The 23158-nt window shown below is 41.9% G+C and overlaps 1 protein-coding gene and 1 pseudogene across 2 annotated transcripts in view; one reads left to right on the top strand and one right to left on the bottom strand.

Moving 5' to 3' along the window:
• ECT2L (epithelial cell transforming 2 like) overlaps positions 1–18747 on the bottom strand; it is a gene marked incomplete at both ends in the record, with an annotated part of 69280 nt that extends 50533 nt beyond the window's left edge. The window contains 2 exons of the mRNA XM_080700690.1: positions 17199–17311; positions 18646–18747. Of these exons, the coding sequence (XP_080556816.1) occupies positions 17199–17311; positions 18646–18747 (215 nt within the window). The remainder of the gene's footprint in view (positions 1–17198; positions 17312–18645) is intronic.
• On the top strand, positions 3462–3686 carry LOC308266472 (small integral membrane protein 15-like; annotated as a pseudogene). The gene has a single exon. The product of its transcript is annotated as a small integral membrane protein 15-like (transcript).
• Positions 18748–23158: the final 4411 nt, after the last annotated feature.

The raw sequence follows: 23158 nt of genomic DNA, 5'->3' as shown, positions 1-23158 counted from the left end.
CTCGCTGGCTTAAGAGACCCTGTCTCCAAATAAAAAAATATAAAATAGGTCTTAGAGTGTAGCCTGGAGGTAGAAGGGCTTCCAGGAACTCCAGTACCACCAAAAAAAAAAAAAAAAAAAAAAAAAAGGCTGAGGAGTAGCTTGGAGATAAAAAATGCCCCTGGGTTCAGTCCCCACTACTAAATAAACAAAAACGTAAGTAAAATAAAATTGGAAGAAATGTATTTTTTCACTTTTAAATGACAACCTCTGATACAAAACTAAATTTTCTTCCCCACTGGAGCTAAATTAATATACTATATTATGTGGCTCCCTTAATCATACTTTCTTATAAAATTTTTTATTGGTGCATTATATTCATATATCATATTGGGGTAAAAAACTTGTGTGTATATATATGCACACATCACTGATTTAACCCCTACCCAATTCCCACCCCATTCCCTCCCCGTCCCTCCCTCCCTTGCTCGGCTTAGTGGTTGACTTTGGTATGTTTAAGTACATTGTGTGTTTTAGAGATTTTCCTCTTCTCCCCTCCTTTCTCCTCCTTTAGGTTGTCTTGTTTGCTCCTCCATAGGATTTCCTTTTTCATCTAGAGTTCTTCCTATGATCCATTTCTCCCTAACTCTCACATATTAGGGAAAGCATCTGTTTTCTTATTTTTGTGACTGACTAATCTCACTTAGCATAATGTCCTCCAGTTCCATCCATTTCTCTGAAAATGATGTAATTGAGTTTTTTTGATGGCTGAGTAAAATTCCATTGTGTACATATCCCACAATTTTGTAATCCATTCATCTGTTGATGGACATCTTGGCTGGTTCCATAGTTTGGCTATGGTGAGTTGTGCAGCTATGAACATAGATACACATGCATTAGTTTGGTAGTTTGGCTTCCTATCTTTTGGGTAGATACCCAGAAGTGGTATTGCTGGATCAAATGGTAGATTTGTTCCCATTCTTCTGAAGATTCTCCATACTGTTTTCCAAAGTGGTTGCACTAATTTGCAATCCCACCAACAATGTCTTAGAGTTCCCACTTCTCCACATCCTCGCCAGCATCTGTTGCTGTTTGTGTTTTGAATGATTGCCATTCTAGTTGGAATTAGGTGAAATCTCAGGGTAGTTTTGGTTTGCATCTCTCTGATTGCCAGTGATGTTGAGCATTTTTTATGCATTTATTGACCATTTGAATTTCTTCTTTTGTGAGGTGTCTATTTAGTTTGTCTGCCCATTTTGTTATTGGATGCTTTGTTTTCTTAGTGTTGAGTTTCTTGAGTTCTCTGTATATTCTAGATATTAGTCCTCTATCGGAGGGGTAGGTGGCAAAAATCTTCTCCCATTCTGTTGGCTCTCGATTGACGTTCTTGACAGTTTCCTTTGCTGAACAGAAGCTCTTCAGTTTCATGCAATCCCACGTATTGATTTGCCTTTTAATTTGTTGTGCCTTTGGGGTCTTGTTGAGAAAGTGTTTATCGGTGCCTATGTGTTGCAGTGTTGGACCTATGCCCTCTTCAAGGAGCTTCAAGGTCTCTGGTTTGATTTCCAAGTCTTTGATCCATCTTGAATTGACTTTTGTACAGGGTGAGAAAGTGGGGTTAATTTCCAATTTTCTGCATATGGTTAACCAGTTTTGCCAACACCATTTGTTGAACAGGCTATCTTTTCTCCAGTGTATGTTTTTGGCCCCTTTGTCAAAAATCAATTGGCTGAAAGTGTGTGGACTTGTTTCTGGGTCTTCTAATCTGCTCCATTGGTCTATGTATCTGTTTTTTTGCCAGTACCATGCTGTTTTTATTACAATGGCTTTGTAGTATAGTTTAAAGTCAGGTATTGTGATTCCTCCTGCATGGTTTTTGTGGCTATTCTGGGCTTTTTGTTATTCCAGATAAATTTAAGGACTGATTTTTCTATGTCTGTGAGGAATGATCTTGGTAGTTTAATGGGCATTGCGTTAAATCTGTAGATCACTTTTGGAAGGATGGCCATTTTAATGATATTTATTCTGCCAATCCATGAACATGGAAGATCTTTCCATCTTCTAAGATCTTCTTCGATTTCTTTTTTCAGTGTTTTATAATTTTCTTTGTAGAGATCTTTTACCTCCTTGATCAAGTTTATTCCTAAGTATTTTATTTTTTTGTGGGAGATCCTGAGTGGAAGTGTTTTCTGAATTTCTTTTTCAGTGGATTTATGATTGGTGTACAGGAAAGCTTCTGATTTTTTAAGATTGATTTTGTATCCAGATACTTTGCTGAATTTGTTGATCAGTTCTATAAGCCTTTTGGTAGAGTTTGTTGGATTTTTTAATCATACTTTTGATATCCAGACGTGTGTGTGTGTGTGTGTGTGTGTGTGTGTGTGTGTGTGAGTGTTGCTGTGGATTGAACCCAGTGGCATTCTACCTCTGAGCTCTATTTTATTTTTTAGTTTGAAATAAGGTCTTACTAAGTTCCAGGAGGCTTCACTAAGTATCTGAGGCTGACTGCAAATCTGTGATCCTCCTGCCTCAGCCTCCCAAGTGTGGGGATTATAAGCATGAACCACTCTGCCCAACTAGCTGGCCATCCTGAAATGTCAATCCTTTCTCCTGATTCAACAGCAGATATTCAATCAGTGATAGGATAGGTCAGTGATAGGATTCGCTCAGTGTGTCATGGGCTGGGTGATAAATGAGGGTCACTTAACAAAGTAGCTGGTCTGTCCTCTTCAAAAGCGTCAAGTAATAAAAGACAGAGGAAAACTGAGAAATTGCTCCACATTGAAGATGGGTCTAGGGATAGGAAAACTGAGTGACCCTGGACCAGAGTCTGGACCAAACAGGGAAAGCAGTGGGAATCTCTGAATCAGGCCCGTGGACTGCCTGGTAGCACTGTGACAGCACAGGCATTAATGGGCACACTTCGACTTTTCAGCAGTTTCTTGTCTGTTAGGAAACACCTGATGACATGGTTAGGGTTAATGAGTACTACGTTGGCAACTTACTTTCAAATGCTTCAGCATAATAAAGCGAAAATGGTAAAATGTTAGCTATTAAACTATAAAATATTATATATGTGGTACTGCGGGTGGAACCCAGGGGCTTTCTACCTCCGGGCTATACTCCCAGAACTATTTTATATTTTATTTTATTGGAAACAGGGTCTCACTAAGTTGCTGAGAGCCTCACTAAGTAGCTTGAGGCTGGCTTTGAACCTGTGCGATCCTCCTGTCTCAGCCTCCCAAGTGCAGGGATTACAAGTGTGCACCACCACACCCAGCTAAAATATTGCATTTTTTGGTCTTCCTACTTCCGGCTGCGCTCACCCATTATATAGAATTTAAATCTCTCAGGAGTTGTACTGTAGAATTAAAGAAGACAAAAACAGAGTCATCCGAAATTGTGATTGCCTCACTGGATAATCCCAGGACAAAACTAGAGATCACGACTCCAGCATAAGTTTTCCTAAGACTGTTACAAGGATGTTTGACATACAGGCTTGGGCTGAGTATGTTGTGGAATGAGCTGCAAAGGACCCATAGGGCTTCCTCACAACAGTTATTTTGGCCCTTACTCCACTGTTCCTAGCAAGTGCTGTCCTGTCCTGGAAGTTGGCCAAGATGATTGAAGCCAGGCAGGAGGAGCAAAAGAAGAAACAAAAACGTCAAGAAAATATCGCAAAAACTAAACGGCTGAAAAAGGACTGAAGGAAGAGGTTCTGGAACCAGAGAAAAATCATTTGGAAAATTATGCAGTTTTGCAAGGACTCACTAAGATTTATTTGGATACCATGATAGTATTACTTAGTCACTGAAATCTGACTGTATAGAAGAATCATGGTTAGTTCTGACCTCAATACGGTAGTAGCTTTTAGGCTTGGTTATACAAGTTTGTTATCTCCCAGCAATTATTATAAATTAGCATTTGTTATTATTGGTTGAGCATCACTAATTTGAAAATCCCAAAAGCAAAATGCTCCAGAATCCAAACTTTGTAGCATACAGACATGATGCCACAGGTCGAAAATTCCACACTGGCCTCCTGATGGGTCACCCCCGACAGCTGCACTAAAAATACTGTATAAAATTACCTTCAAGCTATAAGAAACAAAAATGAACTTTATGTTTATGTTTGGGTCCTATGCATAAGATACCCTGTTATATACATACAGATATTCTAAAATCTGAACCGCTTTTGGTCTCAAGCGTTTCAGACACAGGATATTCAACCTGTAGTTCTTTATAACTGATTTAGTTATTTGCCATGTTGCAGTTTATATACTAAGATGAGAACATTCTGTGGAGAGAAATGACTTCACATTATGAACTTTATTCATATAGTGGCTTAAAGTAGGGTCCTTTTTGGACAAAGGGTGTGAAATGAATTACCCTCTTTGAGGTAAAAAGTTTGCTTTGGCATAAAAGAGATACAGTATATTAATCACATCTTTTTATCATTATTTCGTAGATCATTTTTTGATTTCTTTTTTTTCAAAGAAGAGAAATTTTATTTCTTATATTATAGAGCTGGTTATAAACAAACCCTGAGGATGATCATATATAGAGGTCTCCAGAGATTATAATATAAGCATTTTAAGAAATTTAGTTTATTACCTGTAGTTATTCTACTTGTTGAATAACATTGTTATTTTTTGCCATGTATAATCTTAGATTTTTTAAACATTATTATTGTTCTATACACAAATTAAAGATTTTTTTTAGAGCCAAGCATGTTGGTGCAGGTCTAAAATCCCAGTACCTGAGAGGCTAAGACAGGAAGATCCCACATTTTTTTGTTGTTGTTGTTTGAAACAGGGTCTTGCTAAGGTGCTGAGGGCCTCACTAAATTGCTGAGGCTGGCTAAGAACCTGTGATCCTCCTGACTCAGCCTCCCAAGTACTCATTTTTGGATTTCTGAAAGCAAATGATGAGTATGTCTATTTTCTGCATTTTCCTGATTTTTAGCATTTGGGACAACTTAATTATCAAGACATTCTGCATTTTTTAAACCTAATTTTATAAAGAATCCTATTATCTTGGTTATGTACAATACCATCTACTGGACACAACAATTTCTGTACTTATGAACACTGCCACTCTCTTAGGGATAAGTTGTTGAGAAGAGTAACAGGCCATAAAGCCTGCAGTGAAAATGCTAAATGCTGTAACTTGGAACTCGTTTTTTCCTGTGTTAACTTGAACTGTGAAGTAGTTTACACTTTCAGTTTACTCACATGATAGTGATGTCCTATGCTTTTGTATCAGTTTGGAGGTAAAAATTATAATTTCAAATTTCTTTTTAGTTAACAGCTAAGTCAAAGTCATAATTTATGTGTTGAAGACCCCAAACTTGGGAAACTTTTGTTGGGCATAGTAATCATTGTGCAAATAGGATAAATTATATCAAAATGATAATGTGCTATAATTAGAAGTACAGAGCTTTGAGTTAAATAGCATAACTGGAACATTTGACCATTAAATATGATTTTTCTAAAAACATGGTCCAGTAATTATATTCGCTGAAGTATTTAATAGCTTGTTAATGTTTTCTGCACATCTGGTAATAAATTTTAAGTTGCAGTAATTGTCCAACAACTCTAATTTAAAAATGAAACAAAAATACTGAAATAAATTTGATACTTTTTATAATAAAATAAAATATTGCATTTTGTTAAAAGCCAGGTGTGGTGGCACACCCCTGGAATCTCAGTACTTGGGAGGCTGAGACAGGAGGATTGCAGGTTCCAGGCCAACCTTGGCAACTTAAGAGACTCTCAGTAACTTATCAAGACAGTGTTTCAAAACAAAATATAAAATAAAATAAAAGGTCTGGGGTTATAGCTCAGAAGTAGAATGCCCCTGGGTCCCGTCCCCAGTACTACTACTGCAAAGAAGAAGGAGGAGAAGGAGAAGAAAAAAAGAGGAGAAGGAAGAGAAAAAGAAGTCATCAATGTGGAAAGGATAAAGAAATCATTTATATACTCTGGCAGATTTTCTGTAAACTAAAAATATTGCAGAATACAATTTTTCTTTAAAAATCTACCTGCTTCAATTTCAAAGTATTGCTGGTATATTTTATGTGTGTCCACTGCCTTGAGCTAGTTTCAGGAACTGGTCTTTCTAGATCCTTATAGGCTAGTCACATTCTAAGCCAAAACAGAATGGCTTAAAATGAACCTGTTGACACATCAGTCTGAGGAGTGTGTGTGCATGCGTGTGCGTGTGTGTGCGTGTGCATGCGTGTGTAAGCCGGACAGCAGAGAGTCGTGCATGTGCTGGCAGCGTGTGGTCTCCATGCAGAAGTGTCCCTTGAGAATCTTCTGGGCAGTGCTCATAAAACACACACGATTAATGTGTAATTCCTTGGAGATTAGCATTCACCCTGAAGGAGACTGCGGCAACACCAGGAACAGAATTCCTGCCCCAGCCCCTCGTTCCCGGGCAGGCTTCACTGTCATGTTGCAGGGCCGGTAATGTAGCTAGTGGTAAAGTGCTTGCCTAGCATGGTGAGAGTCTGGGTTTGATCCCAGGACAATAAAAAAGAAAAAGAAATTGAAATAAAATTCAGTCTCATTTGCAATTATAAAGCAAATTAGTAAAGCGAGAATCAAAGCAAATTAGTAAAATGAGACTCAAAAATGTTTTTAGCCTTCTTTTCTTTATTTTCTTTCTTTATTTATTTTGGTACTGGGGATGGAACCCAGGGGCATTCTACCTCCGAGCTACATCCCCAGCCCTATTTTTTATTCTTTATTTTGAAACAGGTTCTCACTAAGTTGCCGAGGGCCTCACTAAGTAGCTGAGGCTGGCCACGAACCTGCGATCCTCCTGTCTCAGCTTCCCAAGTGCTGGGACTACAAACGTGTGCCACCATGCTTGGCTCCTCTGGCCTCCTTTTCAAAGGTGGGTCTCTGTATCTTGAGAATTTTCACTTCCAGAGCTGGGGATGGAGCTCAGGGGTGGAGCACTTACTTTCCCGGTACCATGAGGCCTTGGGTTTAATCTTCAGCACCGCAAAAAAACCAAAACAACAAAAACCTTCATTTTCTCCTCCTCCCCAACTCACAAAAGAACTGAATAGGAATTGCTTTTAAAAGTAAACCTCAATTATACATGTTTAATATTTGTTCTTAGTGTGCAATACTACAAGGACACACTCAGGCATAATGAATCTTAAGCAGGAAGAAAAGAAAATGCTTCGGTTATGTTTAAAAAAAAATCAGTGCGTGAGCCCAGAACCAGGGCACTTTGCAGTAATGTCATTGTGGCTTATCACATTTTAGTTAATGTTACAAAGTAAGAAATCCGTGAAGAGAAACAGCACAACAACATGTAAGGAGAAAATGAACAAAATGTGCTTTGCTCATTTTTTTGGTAACAGGGATAGTTTCATTTAAATAATTCATGACAAAGCCTTGCAGTGTGCTCCTGAATGTACAATGTGTACTTTCAAAAATAAAGCTTCCTAATACGGGGCTTGAATCTAATTCTCTGCTCTTAAATTTCTGATCAGAAGTAGAAAGGAAGCCGGAGGCTGAGACCGGAGGATCTCGGTTCACAGACAGCTTCAGCTACTTAGTGAGGCACTCCGCAACTCAGTGAGACCCTGTTTCAAAATAAAGAATAAAAAATAGAGCTGGGAAGCCGGGCGTGGTGGCGCACGCTTGTAATCCCAGCATTCGGGAGGCTGAGACCTGGAGGATCACGGTTCACAGACAGCCTCAGTTACTTAGTGAGGCCCTCTGCAACTCAGTGAGACCCGGTTTCAAAATAAAGAATAAAAAATAGGGCACGGGGTGTAGCTCAGAGGTCAAATGCCTTTGGGTTCCATCCCCAGACCCGCAAAAAAAAAAAAAAAAAATAGAGCTGGGGGTGTAGCTTGGAGGTAATGTCCCTGGGTTCAATCCCCAGCACCTCAAAAAAAAAAAAAAAAAGTAGAAAGGAGCCGACAAAATTGTGGTGGAAAACCTCAGCAAAGCCAGAAAGAGGCCGGGCGTGGTGGCGCACGCTTGTAATCCCCGCGCTTGGGAGGCGGAGACAGGAGGATCGCGCAGGTTCGAAGCCAGCCCCGCGCGCTGGCTTAGGAGACCCTGTTTCCAAATAAAAATGTAAAAATAGGTCTGGGAGTGTAGCCCGGAGGTAGAAGGGCTTCCAGGAACCCCAGTACCACCAAAAAAAAAAAAAAAAAAAAAAAAAAAAAAAACCCAGAAAGAGGAAGGAGGCTGAGTTTAATTAATTAAAAAGCTACATTCGAATATGTGTATACATGTGAATAGCTGTTAACGGAGTTAACCTGGACCCTCAGTGTTGGGAGGGAGGGGAGAAGGGGAGGGGAGGGCACCAAGCACTGTGTGAATAGATGCCACTGTCAACATGGTCCACATTGTGTGAGATCTATATTGCACCAATGAAATATGAGACTATAGTGCACCAATAAAATTTAAAATGTAGTGGAAATATCTGGGGGAACAGCTTGGAGAGGTGGTCTGCAGAGGGTGAGAGGGTGAGTGGGGTCCCTGCCTTCTAGTTGCCTATGTGGTGCCTCTGCGTCTTGTCCAGTGGCTTCTTACAAACACTTTCTGGCACTGGAAGGATCTAGAGTGGCATGCCCCAGTTTCAGTCCTGGTGCCTTCTTCTTCTCCTTCTCCTTCTCCTTCTTCTTCTCCTTCTTTCCAGGGGCATTGTATCTCTTAGCTCTAGCCCTAACCCTTTTAAATTTCTTTTTTTATTTTGATGCAGGGTCTCATTAAGTTACTTAGTTACTGCGCTCAGGCCTCATACCTGCAATCCTCCTGTCTCAGTCTCCCAAGTACTGGGATTACGGGCATGGGCCACTGCTCCAGGTTCCCTGGTGCACATTTTGATGGGGCTTCAGGGGGTTGGCACAAAGGCCTGTCGGGGCATATACAGTTGGAATCATATGGATTTATGCAGCTCCTGAGTTGCAATGAACAGGAAAACAAGTAAAGCAGTATGACAAGTATAAACATGCCTTTGGATCCAACAATTCGTCTTCTGGAGTTTATCCTAAAGCAATGACTAAGGATATGTCTAAGGGTTTAGATAAAAGATGTTCCTCTATGGGTTGTTTATACAGTAAAACCTAGGAAAAACAAATTACATGTCTTAGTTATAGTTTATTTACAAATCTAATAAATCTTCTTAGAAATCAGTACATTGAACTGAAATCTATGTACTAATTCTATATGCCTAGAAGTTCCAGGGAATATAACAGAAATATATTAAAGCATAATCTCTTCCAAAAGAAAAAGGTAATAAAAATGTTAATCTGCAAGTTACAGAAATGGTTTTATTTATTATTTATTTATTTATTTATTTTGGGATTAGATGGAATTCAGTGTAGTTTCGATTTGCATCTCCCTGATGGCTAATGATGTTGAACATCTTGTCATGTATCTATTGGCTTTTTGTATCTCTTCTTTTGTGAAGTGTCTATTCAGTTCAGTTGCCCATTTCTTGATTGGGTTATTTGCTTTGATAGTGTAGAGTTTTTTGAGCTCTTTGTAAGTTCTGGATATTAGCCTTATATCAGAGTGATGGCTATGAGCCTTATATTAGAGTGGTGGCTGGTAAAGACCTTCTCCCATTCTGTAAACTTTCTCTTTAGATTCCTGATGGCTTCCTTTGATAAGCAGAAATGATAAGCAGAAACTTTTTAGTTTGATGCCATCCCACTTATTAATTCTTGTTTTAATTTCTTGCATTTTGGAGGTCTTGTTGAGGAAGTTACTCCCTCTGCCTACATGTTGGAGTGTTGAGCCTATGCCCTCCTCTAACAGCTTCACAGTCTCTGGTCTGATTTCCAGCTCTTTGATCCATCTCGAGTTGACTCCTGTGCACAGTGAGAGGTGAGGATTTAGTTCCATTTTTCTACAAATGGGTAGTTAATTCTCCCAGCAACATTGTTGGAAAGCTGTCTTTTCTCCAGCGTATGAACTTGGCCCCTTTGTCAAAAACCAATTGACTATAAGTGTATGAGTTTGTTTCTGTAACTTCTATTCTGTTCCATTGGTTTGTATGCCTGTTTTTATGTGTGTGCCAATACCATGCTATTTAACTACTATCTCTGTAGTATAATTTGAAGTCAGTAATTGTGATCCCTCGTGCATGATTCTTATTGCTGAGAACTGCTTTGGCTATTCTGGGTCTTATGTTTCTCCATATGAAATTCAGGACTATTTTTCTAGATCTATGAAGAATGTTGTTGGTATTTTGACAGAATTGCATTGAATCTGTAGATCACTTTTGGCAGAACGGCCATTTTCATGATATTTGTTCTGCCTATCCATGAGCAAGGGAGATCTTTCCAACCATATTCCAAGGTCTTCTTCAATGTATTTTTTAATGTTTTATAGTTTTCATTGTAGAGGGCAAGATCCCCTTTCAAAATTCACCACCCCTTAAAGATTTGCCCTTTTTTTTTTGCAGTACTAGGGATTGAACCCAGGGGTATTCTACATCTGAGCTACATGTCAGCCCTATTTTTCATTTTATTTATTTATTTATTTATTTATTTATTTATTTATTTATTTTTATCGGTGCACTATAGTCTCACATCATACTGTGGATCATGTTGACAATGGCGTATATTCACACACTACTTGGTGCCCTCCCCCCTCCCCCTTCCTCATTTCCCTCCTTCCCAATACTGAGTGTCCAGGTTAACAATGTTATATTCACATGTATACACATATTCGAATGTAGCTTTTCCATTAATAAACCTCAGCCTTCTTCCTTCCCCACCCTTCCTTCCTGGTTTCGCTGAAGTTTCCCCTCCATTATCTGGAGTCCCTCTGGTATCCCTAATACTCCCTAGCTTGAGAGTATTAGAGAAAACATATGTCCCTTCTCTTTCACTTAACATAATGTTCTCCAAGTTTTCCATATTCTTACAAATGATATATTTATTTTAAAACAGGGTCTCATTATGTTGCAGAAGACCTCCCTAAGTAGCTGAGATTGGCTGTGAAACTACAATCCTCCTGTCTCAATTTCCCAAGTACTGGGGTTACCAGCAGGTGCCACCACGCCCAGCTAAAATTTGCCTTTTAAATTAACTCAATATTTTCTTGGCTTTCCATTCATACAATAGAAATAAAGTACTATATACTGAATACTGGAAGAATGAATGAATGAGTAAATAAATTCACCACCCCCTAGGAGTCATCCAATCGCTGTGGCCCGTCCCTTGCATAATCCTGCAAGCTTGGTCTAAACTGAACTAACTCCTCTGACCTCTGATGTGTCCTCTTAGTAATTTTCCCACTCTGCTCTCATGACCATAAAGTCCAACTTACCTATGCTCTGTTGGGAGTTGAGCCCAATCCCTCTCCCTGGCTGCAAATCCCCAGAGAGGTGCCTGTACCTATCTCGACGGTCTTAACCAGCCTGCCTCGCAGGGCTTTAGCAAGTATTATTGGATGACTTTTTTTCTTTAATATCTTTACCACCTCCACACAGAAGCATTCTTTTCCCAAATGGATTTTCCATAATTTAGAGTGGCCTCGCTGTTCTACAGTCCAAATGAAGCTAGAAGTATGTTGTCTCTGGAAAATTACGCCGCAGATTTCCTTGACAGATCACAGCTGAGAGATCTCCTCGACTGGCCCTTGCAGGGGCTTCGTGGGTGTGTGCACTAACGTGTGCTGGGGCTTCTGTGCATGGTACCTTTTTCTGCCCTCCATCCGCAATTCCACTCTGTTCCACTGGGGGCAGTGGTGAGAGCTAATTCCTGGTGGTCTGTGCTTGGACCTCCTCCTTTCCCAATACACATGCGCGCGCGCACACACACACACACACACACACACACACACACACACACACACACACACACACCTGGCAGTGCATCAGCTGGGAATGCAGTTTGTGCCAATGTTGCCCCACCCACCCCAGGAAAGCTACAAGTCTAAACAGCCCCAGTCCTGGAATGCCAGGCCTTTGAATGAGGCACTGGTCTGTGGAACAGAAGCCATCTAAAACCGGTTCCACCAGTGTGGCCAGGGTTCAGCTCCTCATAGGTCTCCAAATACAACAGAGAGGAGCAGCCAGCTTCCTTCAAGAGTCACAGGAAAGGTCAACGTTGTCAAATGGCAGAGGAGAGACACCAGTGGGAACCATCACGGATGTTGACATTTGAGTAAAATGTACTGGGAAAAATGCCAGGGTGTGAGACGGAAAAAAACTGCCAGGCATGAGAGAGATAAGCAGAGATGCGCCTCAGGAAAGGCGGCATTTCCACTGAGGTGGCCAGGAGAATTTGTCGGGAGAAGGGACTAGTAAGCTGAACTTTTAACAAGTGTCTTTTTTTGCCTGGCGTGGTGGCGCACGCTTGTAATCCCCGCGCTTGGGAGGCGGAGACAGGAGGAACCCGCAGGTTCGAAGCCAGCCATGCTGGCTTAAGAGACCCTGTTTCCAAATAAAAATATAAAATAGGTCTGGGAGTGTAGCCCGGAGGTAGAAGGGCTTCCAGCAACCCCAGTACCACCAAAAAATATATATCTATTCTATAGAGATTAAGAAAACCTTTTTTTTTCCACTGAGGATTAAACCCAGGGGCATTGTACCATTGAGCTACACCCCCAACCCTATTTTATTTAGAAACGTCATCTCATGAATTGCTGAAGGTCTCATTAAGTTGCTGAAGCTGATGTCAAACCTGTGATCCTCCTGTTTCAGCCTCCCAGGTACTGGGATTACAGGCGTGTACCACTGTGCCTGGCTAAGAAAAAGCTTTTAAAGAAAATGTGATGACATATTTCCCACCAATATTGAAATACTATCTTTATAAATGTTGCTATCTGAATTAAAGTAAAATTATTTATAAATTACAAAATAAAATATCTAATACAATGTGTTCTCTGCCTTTAAAAAAGGTATTACAGAGATAAATCTAGTCCAGCTTATTATAAAATTTTCAGACATTTAAATAATTCTTATTTTTGTTTATTAATAAGTATACTCACAGTTATAAGGGAAGAGAGACAACCAGAATAGATTTTTTTTTTTTTGTAATACTAGGGATTGGATCCAGGAGTATTCTACCTCTGGGCTACACCCCTAGTCCTGTTTGTTTGTTTGTTTGTTTATTATTTATATTTATTTGGAAGTAGGGATTTGCTAAGTTGATGAGAGCCTAAGTTGCTGAGGCTGTCCTCAAACCTGTGATCCTCCTGTCTCAGCCTCCCACATATTGGAATTACAGTTGTGAAACACCATGTTCAACTTAAATAGGACTTTAAAGAAACACTTAAAATTAAAAGTTAATTGCACTCTTACTATTGGACCCAGCATTCTACTCCTAGAAGTATACCTAAGAGAAGTAAAAACACCCAGATATAAAAACTTGGTAAAAAAGATGTCCATAAAATTATTATTTATAATAGCCAAAATGGGAAACAGCCTACATGTTCATCAACTGGTGAGTAGTATAGCACATTCATACAAAAAATTGTTATTTATCAATAAAAAGGGAAGTATTACTGATACATACCCCAAGATATGTAAACTTGAAAATATAATGCCTGTGAACTTAAAGATGTTTAAAGGAAAATCGATTGTGTTAATTTATTTTTTATTTTTTATTTTTGGTGGTACTGGGGGTGGAACCCAGAGGCTTTCTACCTCCAGGCTGTACTCCCAGACCTGTTTTATATTTTATTTGGAAACAGGGTCTCACTGAGGTGCTGAGAGCCTCACTAAGTAGCTGAGGCTGGCTTTGAACCTGTGCGAACCTCCTGTCTCAGCCTCCCAAGCGCGGGGATTACAAGCGTGCGCCACCACGCCCGGCTGATTGTGTTAATTTAAAGAAAAAATCAGCTGGGCCTCTAGATTTAACTGAGATTGAGCACAGACTACCAACTAGCCTGAAACTAGACAACCAGCACGTGGTATCTGTGGTTGTGGGTAGGGAAGAAGAAATGGCAGCTGAAACCAAAGTGAAGAGAGGAAAAAAATGTAAAAAAAGACTCTAAGGGAATGATCTGACTGGTGTTCACCAACACAAGCCAGAGCTACAAATTAAGAATGGGTTCAGGATGCCAAATCGGGAGACCAGAAAGATGCGTGCGACGTCCCCTGAAATCAGCGTGGAACTGCGAAGCACAGACTGCTTTCTGAGGGCGCACAGCTGCTAGTCAACAAAGCAAAGCCATTTCGCAGAACAGGTTAGTTCCACATTCTTGTCCCACAGAAAGAAGAATTCAGGTACCAGACAAAAGATGCAGTCTCCCTCTACAAAATGTCAGGCCTAAGCTGCTGCGGCTTCCAAGTACGCCACAGGCTCTCTAGTGACCCCCAGTGGCCATAACTGAAATTGCTCGGTTTACGGTGCAGGAGACTAGAACGTGATGCACATAGGCATGGGGGTTTAGTCTATTATTATCTCCAAAGCTGGGAGATTGGAGCAAAAGGAAACATAGCTGATGACTGTCATAAATGTCCCTTCCAGCCAGGTGTAGAAGGACCCACATCTGTAACCCCTGAGACAGGAGGATTGCAGGTTCAAGGATAGTCTCGGCAATTGAGTGAAACTCGCAGCAACCTAGCAAGAGCCTTCTAACAAAAAATTAAAGGGCTAGGAGTTTATCTCATGTAAAATTTCCCTGGGTTTAATTTCCAGTACCACCAAACAACAACAAGAACTGGAGACAATGGAAGCACCCAAATGAGCCAGGCGTGGTGGTACACACCTGCAATTCCAGTATTTGGGAGGTTGGGACAGGAATTCAAGGACAGCCTGAGCACCATACGGTCTCTCTAGGTTGCCGAGGGTCTCGCTATTTCAAAACAAAACAAAACAAATTTCAAGGGCTGTGAGTGTAGATCAGAGGTAGAATTCTGCTAGGTTCAACCCTCAGTACCAAAAAATAAATATAATTAAAAATTTAAAATGTCCCTTTCTCTGTATGTACACAGACGGAAGAGCCTGTTTCTCTGTAGCTTGTCTTTGCAGCCTTGTCCAACAGAGCCAGGAAGATGTCCGTCTCCGTCCAGTGATGCCAGCAGGGAGAGACAGTTAACAACATGCTTCACATCCTCAGATGCAAGAGGAAGCTGACAGCCGAGGAGGGAAGAAGTGGCTGATCAGATGAGATGGGCAGGGAAAAGTGGACGAAAAACAGCAAGGCAAGTTACAAACGAAAATGAGCTAATTTGGTGATGCTCGGCTCTCAGACACTAAAAATCCAAAGGTCACCCTCTCCGCCAGGCTATGTGGGAAAGGGCTAAAGCCAAACAATGTCACACCTAGGGTTTCACTAAATAAACATTGGTGGATTAGTGCCAGCCACGTGAGGGTCCCATCATCAGGGCGATGAAGTCCCAGCTCTGGATCGTCCAGGTGAGGTGTCTGTCCCATGGAGAAAGGACAACGTTCCATCATTCATGTTATTACTCTCATTATTGGCCTCGGGCTACGAGAAAACCCCTGGAAATCCCCCAGAAATCCCCGAGACTGGCGCAAGGTCATTTATTAGGGTATGAAGCCTGAGGAGTCACACTCCCACACTCCCACACTCCCACACTCCCACACTCCCACACTCACAGACCGGCTACTGACCTCGCTGGAGTCTCCAGCCACGTCCAGGCATATGCGGGGTTTGCTAGTACACTTCAGTCCACACCTCCTGAATTTCCCTAATTTCACCAAAGGAAGTCTCTTTCTAACATTAGCCTAGTTAGTTAACAAGCCACTGGTTGCTCTTATATATTTGCTCTGCTAATTATCAAAGGATCTGATAATAACTAAGACATGGTGACCTTTCTAATCTAGAAGGTGCTAATGACCCCTGGAGTATTAATTCCTGATCAGAACACCAGTTGTGCCTGGAAATAATTTCAATTAATGTTCCACTGTTTATGCTGAGGCACTTAAACTATAATACAAAAGCCAGGTGTGATGGCAAATGCCTGTAATCCCAGTACTTGGGAAGCTGAGATAGGAGAATTGTAGGTTCAAAGCCAGCCTCAGCAATTTAGTGAGGCTGTCAGCAACTTAGCAAAACCCTGTTTTCAAATTAAAAAAAAAAAAAAGGGCTGGGGGTATAGCTCAGGGGTAGAATGTCCCTCGGTTCAATCCCCCAGCACCAATAAATAAATAAATAAATAAATAAATAAATAAATAGGCTGGGAGTATAGCTTGAAGGTAGAATACCTCTGGGTTCAATCTCAGTAACACACACACACACATGCACACACAGACACACACACACACACACACACACGTGGTCATTGGTGGCTGCCATATGTCTTGTCCATACATATCCCTAAATGTTGCTACCATTGTCATTTCTCATATATTTTTCAGACCCATCTATTCATTTAACAATCACTTATAAAACACCTCCCAATGTACTAGATAACCATTTGGAATATACTGGCTGTATGGTAGTTCCAGTGGGGAATTTAATAAATCAAGAATACACTAAAAGTTACCTGGCTGAAGCCACTGGTAGGTTTTTGCAAAAAAGAAACAGCCTAAGCCAGGCATAGTGGTGCACGCTTGTAATACCAGTACTTGGGAGGCTGAGACAGGAGGATCACAGGTTCAAAGCCAGCCTCAACAATTTAGCAAGGACCTCTGCAACTTAATAAGAAAGACCCTGTTTCCAAATAAGAAAGCTGTGTCTTTCTTATTGTGGTAGTGCACGATTGTAATCCCAGCATTCAAGAGACTGAGACAGGAAGGATCCAGGTTTGCGGACAGCCTCAGCTACTACTTAGGCCCTTTGCAACTCAGTGAGACCTTGTTTCAAAATAAAGAATAAAAAATAGAGCTGGGGGTGTCGTTCGGAGGTAGAATGCCCCTGGGTTCCTTCCCTAGTATTGCAAAAAAGGAGGAGGAGGAGGAGGAGGAGGAGGAGGAGGAGGAGGAGGAGGAGGAGGAGGAGGAGGAGAAGAAATGAAAAATTAGGTTTAGCTCAGAGGTAGAATGCCCCTGGGTTCAATCCCCAGTGAACAGCCACACACAAAAAAGCAACCTCAGAAAGGTACAGAGGTGTTAACCCTGCACACACACACCACCAGGTTCTACTGCAGCGTCAAGGAGGAAGCAGGTATTAGGAGAGTTTGTTTATAAACCCCAACATAACAATGGCTTCATTTTTTCGTAGGGAAAAAAAACTTAAAAGGTTATATAAACATTTTAGTATATTACGTTTCCTTTAACAATTGATGATAATTATACTACTAGGCTACATTTACCTTAGTTGTGATTTAGTGCATCGTAAAAAAATTGTGAATAGGAATTCCTGGCGTTGCTTGTTGGTCCAGAGGTCAAACCAATGACTTATAAGAGCAACTCTTTCCTGAAAGAGCTGTAAGGGGGAAGGATGAGATTTTGCTGTGCAGTTACATATATTCTGAGTTGCTAAGCAATCCTTACCCAGTCTAACGACCTCACAGCTAATATTTGCATAGTACATTACGTTTCACAAAGTGCTTTCACATATGTCCTGGGGGGTCTCTCCTTTCAGCTTGAACTGTTTTTACTCAGGGATCCAGACAAGCCCAGGCTCACTGGGTGGGCTGGTGGGATAGGCTGGTGGGGGTGTAATTACAGAGGGGCCCAAGGAGGGCTTCTGGAAAACACAGAGCTAATAATTCCCAGCTCGTGTTTTTATCTACACTATGGTGACCTGCGGAAACAGCTCCCACACCTTGCATCTTGAAAACACACATGACCTACATTTCATACATCGAATGGTGAAAACAGGGTCACTTGAGGTAGGTATGACTTTACTGACCCAGAGCCCTGGGTCTTCGTACTAAAGTAAAAGTTAATATATTATTATTGCAAAATGCATCATGAGTTTCCCTCTCCAGGAAAACAAGCCAAGGGCCTGCATGCCCTAGGCCTGGCTTCTGTCTAGCTGTGCTCGGGCGGGCACATGCCGAGGCGCTGGCTTCTCTGCCTCTCCGGCTCGGCCCCAGCCTTCAGTCTCCTCTCTGTGGAAGAGGCTGACCCTACGTGAGCTCTGAGAGCCATTTACTCTCTTCCATCGAGGCCCAGCTGGACTGCCCTGCACCATTCCATGACTTCTTCCAAAATTTCCTTTCAAGGGGCAGAAATGCCAGGCCCCATGGATATACAGTGGACATAGCTAGGAAAAGAGGAAAACAATTTTGAGTCAGGCATGGTGGAGCATGCTTGTAATCCCAGAATTCGGGAGGCGGAGACAGGATCACGGTTCGCAGACAGCCTCACCTACTTAGTGAAGCCATTTGCAACCCAGTGAGACCCTCTTTCAAAATAAAGAATTAAAAACAGGGCCGGGGGTGTATCTCAGAGATAGAATGCCCCTGGGTTTGATCCCCGGTACTGCAAAAATAATTCTGGAGAAACTTACATGGACACTCCCTCATCACCCCCAAAGCACCTTCCTCCCTTTTCCTCCCCTCTTACAGCAACCCACTGTGTCCTGGAGGTCTCTCTTTGGTCCCCGGAAGCACAGAGTGAGAGGAGACAGATCAGGGGCCTCCTGTAACATAGGAGCTGGGCTCTAGGGTAGGAAGAGACTTTATCTTAGAGACAAAGCTAGCTTTGCTCTTGTTTAAATGGGCTTTCGCAGGATAACCACGAGGCTCAATACCCTGCAGTCAAATCCACTTTACAAATCAAGGCTGTTCTATCGTAGAGTGCGTGGCTCACCTGTCTATTCAGTGGCTTGTTGCTGAAAGGGGTCCAGGCACTGAACCTTGTGTGGAAGCTCTCCATTGCGAGGGTTTTCCGGGAGGAATCCCCAACTGACATGTCAGCAAATGATTTCCTTTTGACTCTAGGAACGATAGGTTCATTTTAATAGATGTATAATTAAGATCACTTAGAAACGTCCGATACAGCCAGGCACGATGGTGCACACCTGTAATCCCAGCAACTTGGATGGCTGAGGCAGGAGGATCACAAGTGTGAGGCCAGCCTGGGCAACTTAGTGAGACTCTTGGCTTGAAAGGAAACTTTAAAAGGGCTGGGGATGTAGCTCAGTGCCATAGCATCCCTGGGGTCAATCCTAAGTACTAGGAAAGTCAAAACAAACAAACACAGCTAGTACATTGAGGTTGTCCCTGTAGGATTTGTGTGTGTGTGTGTGTGTGTGTGTGTGGTACTGGGGGTGGAACCCAGAGGCTTTCTACCTCCAGGCTATACTCCCAGACCTTTTTTATATTTTATTTGGAAACAGGGTCTCACTAAGTTGCTGAGAGCCTCACTCAGTAGCTGAGGCTGGCTTCGAACTCATGCAATCCTCCTGTCTCAGACTCCCAAGTGCGGGGATTACAAGCATGTGCCACCACGCCCGGCAGTCCCTGTAGGAATTTTAGAATGTATTTAAATATACTAAGCTGAGTGTGGTGGCACATGCTTATAACCTCAGTACTTGGGAGGTTGAGAAAGGTGGGTCACGGGTTCAAGGCCAACCTCAGCTACTTAGTGAGGTCTTCTGCAACTTTCTGAGACCCTGTTTCAAAATAAAGAATAAAAATAAGTCTGGGAGTATATCTCAGAGGTAGAATGCCTCTGGGTTCAATCCCAAGTACCACAAAAAAACAAACTGTATAGATGTACCATATATAGAATTACAATTAATACAAGTGTATATATGTGTACACACACGCATGATGAACTAATAAGTATGCCCAAAGAATCCATTAATTCCAAATCATTATACACTTTTTGTCCTTATCTACTTGTACTCAAATCTGAATCTAAACAAGAGTTCTTAGCTGGGCGCGGTGGCATACAATTATAATCCCAGTACTTGGAAGGCTGAGACAGGAGGATCGCAGGTTTGCAGCCAGGCTTGGCAATTTAGCAAGGCACTCTGCAGCTCAGAGGTTCTGCTTCAAAATAAAAAATAAAATAGGGCTGGTAGTGCAGCTCAGAGGTTGAATGCCCCTGGGTTCAATCCCTAGTACCACTGACACGCACACATACACACCAAAAAAAAAAAAAAAAAAATTAGAAAGGGCAGGGGGCGTAGCTTGGAGGTAGAACGCCCTCGGCCCAGCCTAGTTTTAAAGGGAGAAGATTTTACAGGTGCACTGTGGAGGAAAAGAAAGGGCTGCCTCTACCCTTCTAAGCTCTTTGGTTGGGCTTCAAAGTAAATTGACATAAGGCAACTTAACAGGATGGGAGGGGGAGCCTTTTATTTTATTTTTTTGCGGGTCTGGGGATGGAACCCAGGGGCATTTGACCTCCGAGCTACACCCCCTGCCCTATTTTTTATTCTTTATTTTGAAACAGGGTTTCACTAAGTTGCGAAGGGCCTCACTAAGTAGCTGAGGCTGTCCGCGAACTGTGATCCTCCACACCTGGCTTGGGGAAAGCCTTTTAATTGCATATGTAAGCACAGAAGTTCTGTAATGTATGAGACTTGAAGAAAAAAAGCTTCTGGAACATACCGAGCTACAGAAAACAACAGGGGCTGGAGGCCTTGGTTACAAGTTAAGCAAGTGTGAGAGGAGGTAAGTAAAGGATTGTTGTTGTTAAGATTAAAAAGTGTCAGCCAGGCGTGGTGGCACATGCTTGTAATCCCAGCACTTGGGAGGCTGAGACAGGAGGATCGCACAGGTTCGAAGCCAGCCTCAGCTACTGAGTGAGGCTCTCAGCACCTTAGTGAGACCCTGTTTCTAAATAAAATATAAAATAGGGCTGGGAGTATAACCCAGAGGTAGAAAAGCCTCTGGGTTCCACCTCCAGTACCACGAAAAAAAAAAAAAAAAAGATTAAAATGTATCTCAGGTAATAACAGTTGTCTTGGATCAGCCTGGAGAGGAACAGGTGACTCTCTGGACATGGTGTTTACCTGGAAGCCATCATTCCTGATTGAGGAGGTTCCTGGGGAGGGGCTCACGCCAAGTGGGTTGCATCTGGAGGCTGTCTTTAGGCAGAGAGGGAAACCCAGGGAAAATCTCTGTGCATCCTCAGGTCCCCAGATGCCCTCAACGCAAAGGAATTAGCAAATCAAAGCTTCTGTTTGGGGGTGGGCTTTCTTGACATGTCCAGCATAAATACTAATATAAGAAGCACACATCTCCCCGTTTTGTGAGGGAGACCATCTAAAAGTTTCTTTTGATATTATTTATTTTGATCCCAGGAGATGTAAATGATTCACAACAGTCTCTAGAACTCCTCTTGATGTGGAGACCTATGAACTATCAAAACAGTTACTGATGCTCGCCCCACATGATGTGCGGAGTATGGGCAAACGGGAGGGTAACCACTGCAATAACGATTCACTTCTTCCTCCTCCTCCTCCTCCATCATCATCACCTTCTTCTTCTTCTTCTTCTTCTTCTTCTTCTTCTTCTTCTTCTTCTTCTTCTTCTTCTTCTCCTTCTTCTTCTCCTTCCTTCCTTCCTTTCCTCCTCCTCCTCCTCCTCCATGCTGGGGATGAAACTACTCAGGGCCTTGTGCATGCTAGGCAGGTGCTCTACCACTGAGCTCCACCCCCAGTCCAGATATTCTCTTATTACTTATTTATTTGTGGTGCTGGGGATTAAACCCAGAAGCATTCAACTTCCAAGCTATACCTTTAGTCCTATTTTATTTTTATTTTGAAACAGGGTCTCTCTAAGTTGATGAGTGTCTTGATACTTGCTAAGGCTGTCTTCGAACCTGTGATTCTCATGTCTCATATTCCCTAGTTTTGGAATTAAAGGCATGTACCACCACACCTGGCTAATTATTATTATTATCTTATTATTATTATATTTTATTATTATTATTATTATTTTGAATCAAGGTCTTGCTACATTGCTAAGGGTTTCCATACACTGCTGAAGCTGTCCTCAAACCTGTGATCCTCCTATCTCAGCCTCCCTAATACTAAGATTATAGGCCTGTGCCACCACACTCAGCAAATATTACCATTTTTTTTCAGTACTGGGGATAGAACCCAGGAGCGTTCTACCTCCAAGCTACACCTCCAGCTCAATTTTTTATTCTTTATTTTGAAACAGGGTCTCACTGAGTTGCAAAGGATCTCATTAAGTAGCTGAGGCTGGCCTCGAACTGCAATCCTCCTGTCTCAGCTTCCCAAATGCTGGGATCACAAGTGTGTGCCACCATGATCAGCTAAATCTTACCATTTTTAAAGGTTGACATATACAAGGGCCCATAGGTATTCTGAAATCCTGCTATAACGGCTGAAGCCATTTATCATTGGCTCAAACAAGCATCTCAAAGAAGCACATTCACACCCCCCCTTTAATGGGGATTAAATCCAGGGACATTCTACCTCTGAGCTATACCGCCAGTCCCATTTTATTTTTATTTTTTGAAACAGGATCTTGCTAAGTTGCTGAGGGTCTGACTAAATTGCTGTGACAGGTCTTGAACCTGTAATCCTCCTGTCTCAACCTCCCAAGTTCTGGGATTACAGTTGTGCCCCCACCACACCCAGTTTCACATTCTCTTTTAGAGCATATCAGAGATAAAATGGCAGTGCCATTTTATCATACTATATTTCCAGTTATTTCTTTTATTCTAAGCAGTGCTGTGTACTACAATTGTTTAGACATTTCCTCTCTTGCTCTAAGGTCAGCTGCAGGTATTTTGAGCCTATCAGGCTTCCTTAGGAAGAACCGAATCCTAAATTTTTCTTCTCTGAGATCTTTCTTCAACTCCTATATTTTCTAGGTGTCAAGTTGTTTCATTCAGAGATATACGTTAATGGTGGTGTTCCAACTGTCCTTTTCACGGTACTGGGGATGGAACTCAGGGGCATTGTACCTCTGAGCTACACCCCCAGCCCTATTTTTTAGTCTTTTTATTTTAGGAAACAGGGTCTCACTGAGTTGCGTAGGGCCTCACTAAGTAGCTGAGACAGTTCCTGAACCTCTATCCTCCAGTCTCCGCCTCTGGAATGCTGGGATTGCAAGACTTGGTGCTGCCACAAGGTTTGGTTCTAAGTTTTTTTTATTCAAAGAGCTTCTTGTTTTTTTCCTTTCTTTCTTTCTTTCTTCTTCTTTTTTTTTTTTTTTGTGGAACTGGGCGGGGGAACCCAAGGGTTTTTTTTACCTCTGGGCTATACTCCCAGACCTATTTTACACTTTGTTTGGAAACAGGTTCTCACTAAGTTGCTGAGAGCCTCCCTAAGTAGCTGAGGCTGGCTTCGAACCTGTGTGATCCTCCTGTCTCAGCCTCCCAAGCGCTGGGATTACGA

The sequence above is a fragment of the Muscardinus avellanarius genome (genome assembly GCF_963383645.1).
Source record: "Muscardinus avellanarius genome assembly, chromosome: 8".
In the NCBI taxonomy this organism is placed as follows: domain Eukaryota; kingdom Metazoa; phylum Chordata; class Mammalia; order Rodentia; family Gliridae; genus Muscardinus; species Muscardinus avellanarius.
This window is presented reverse-complemented; position numbering and strand designations above follow the sequence as displayed.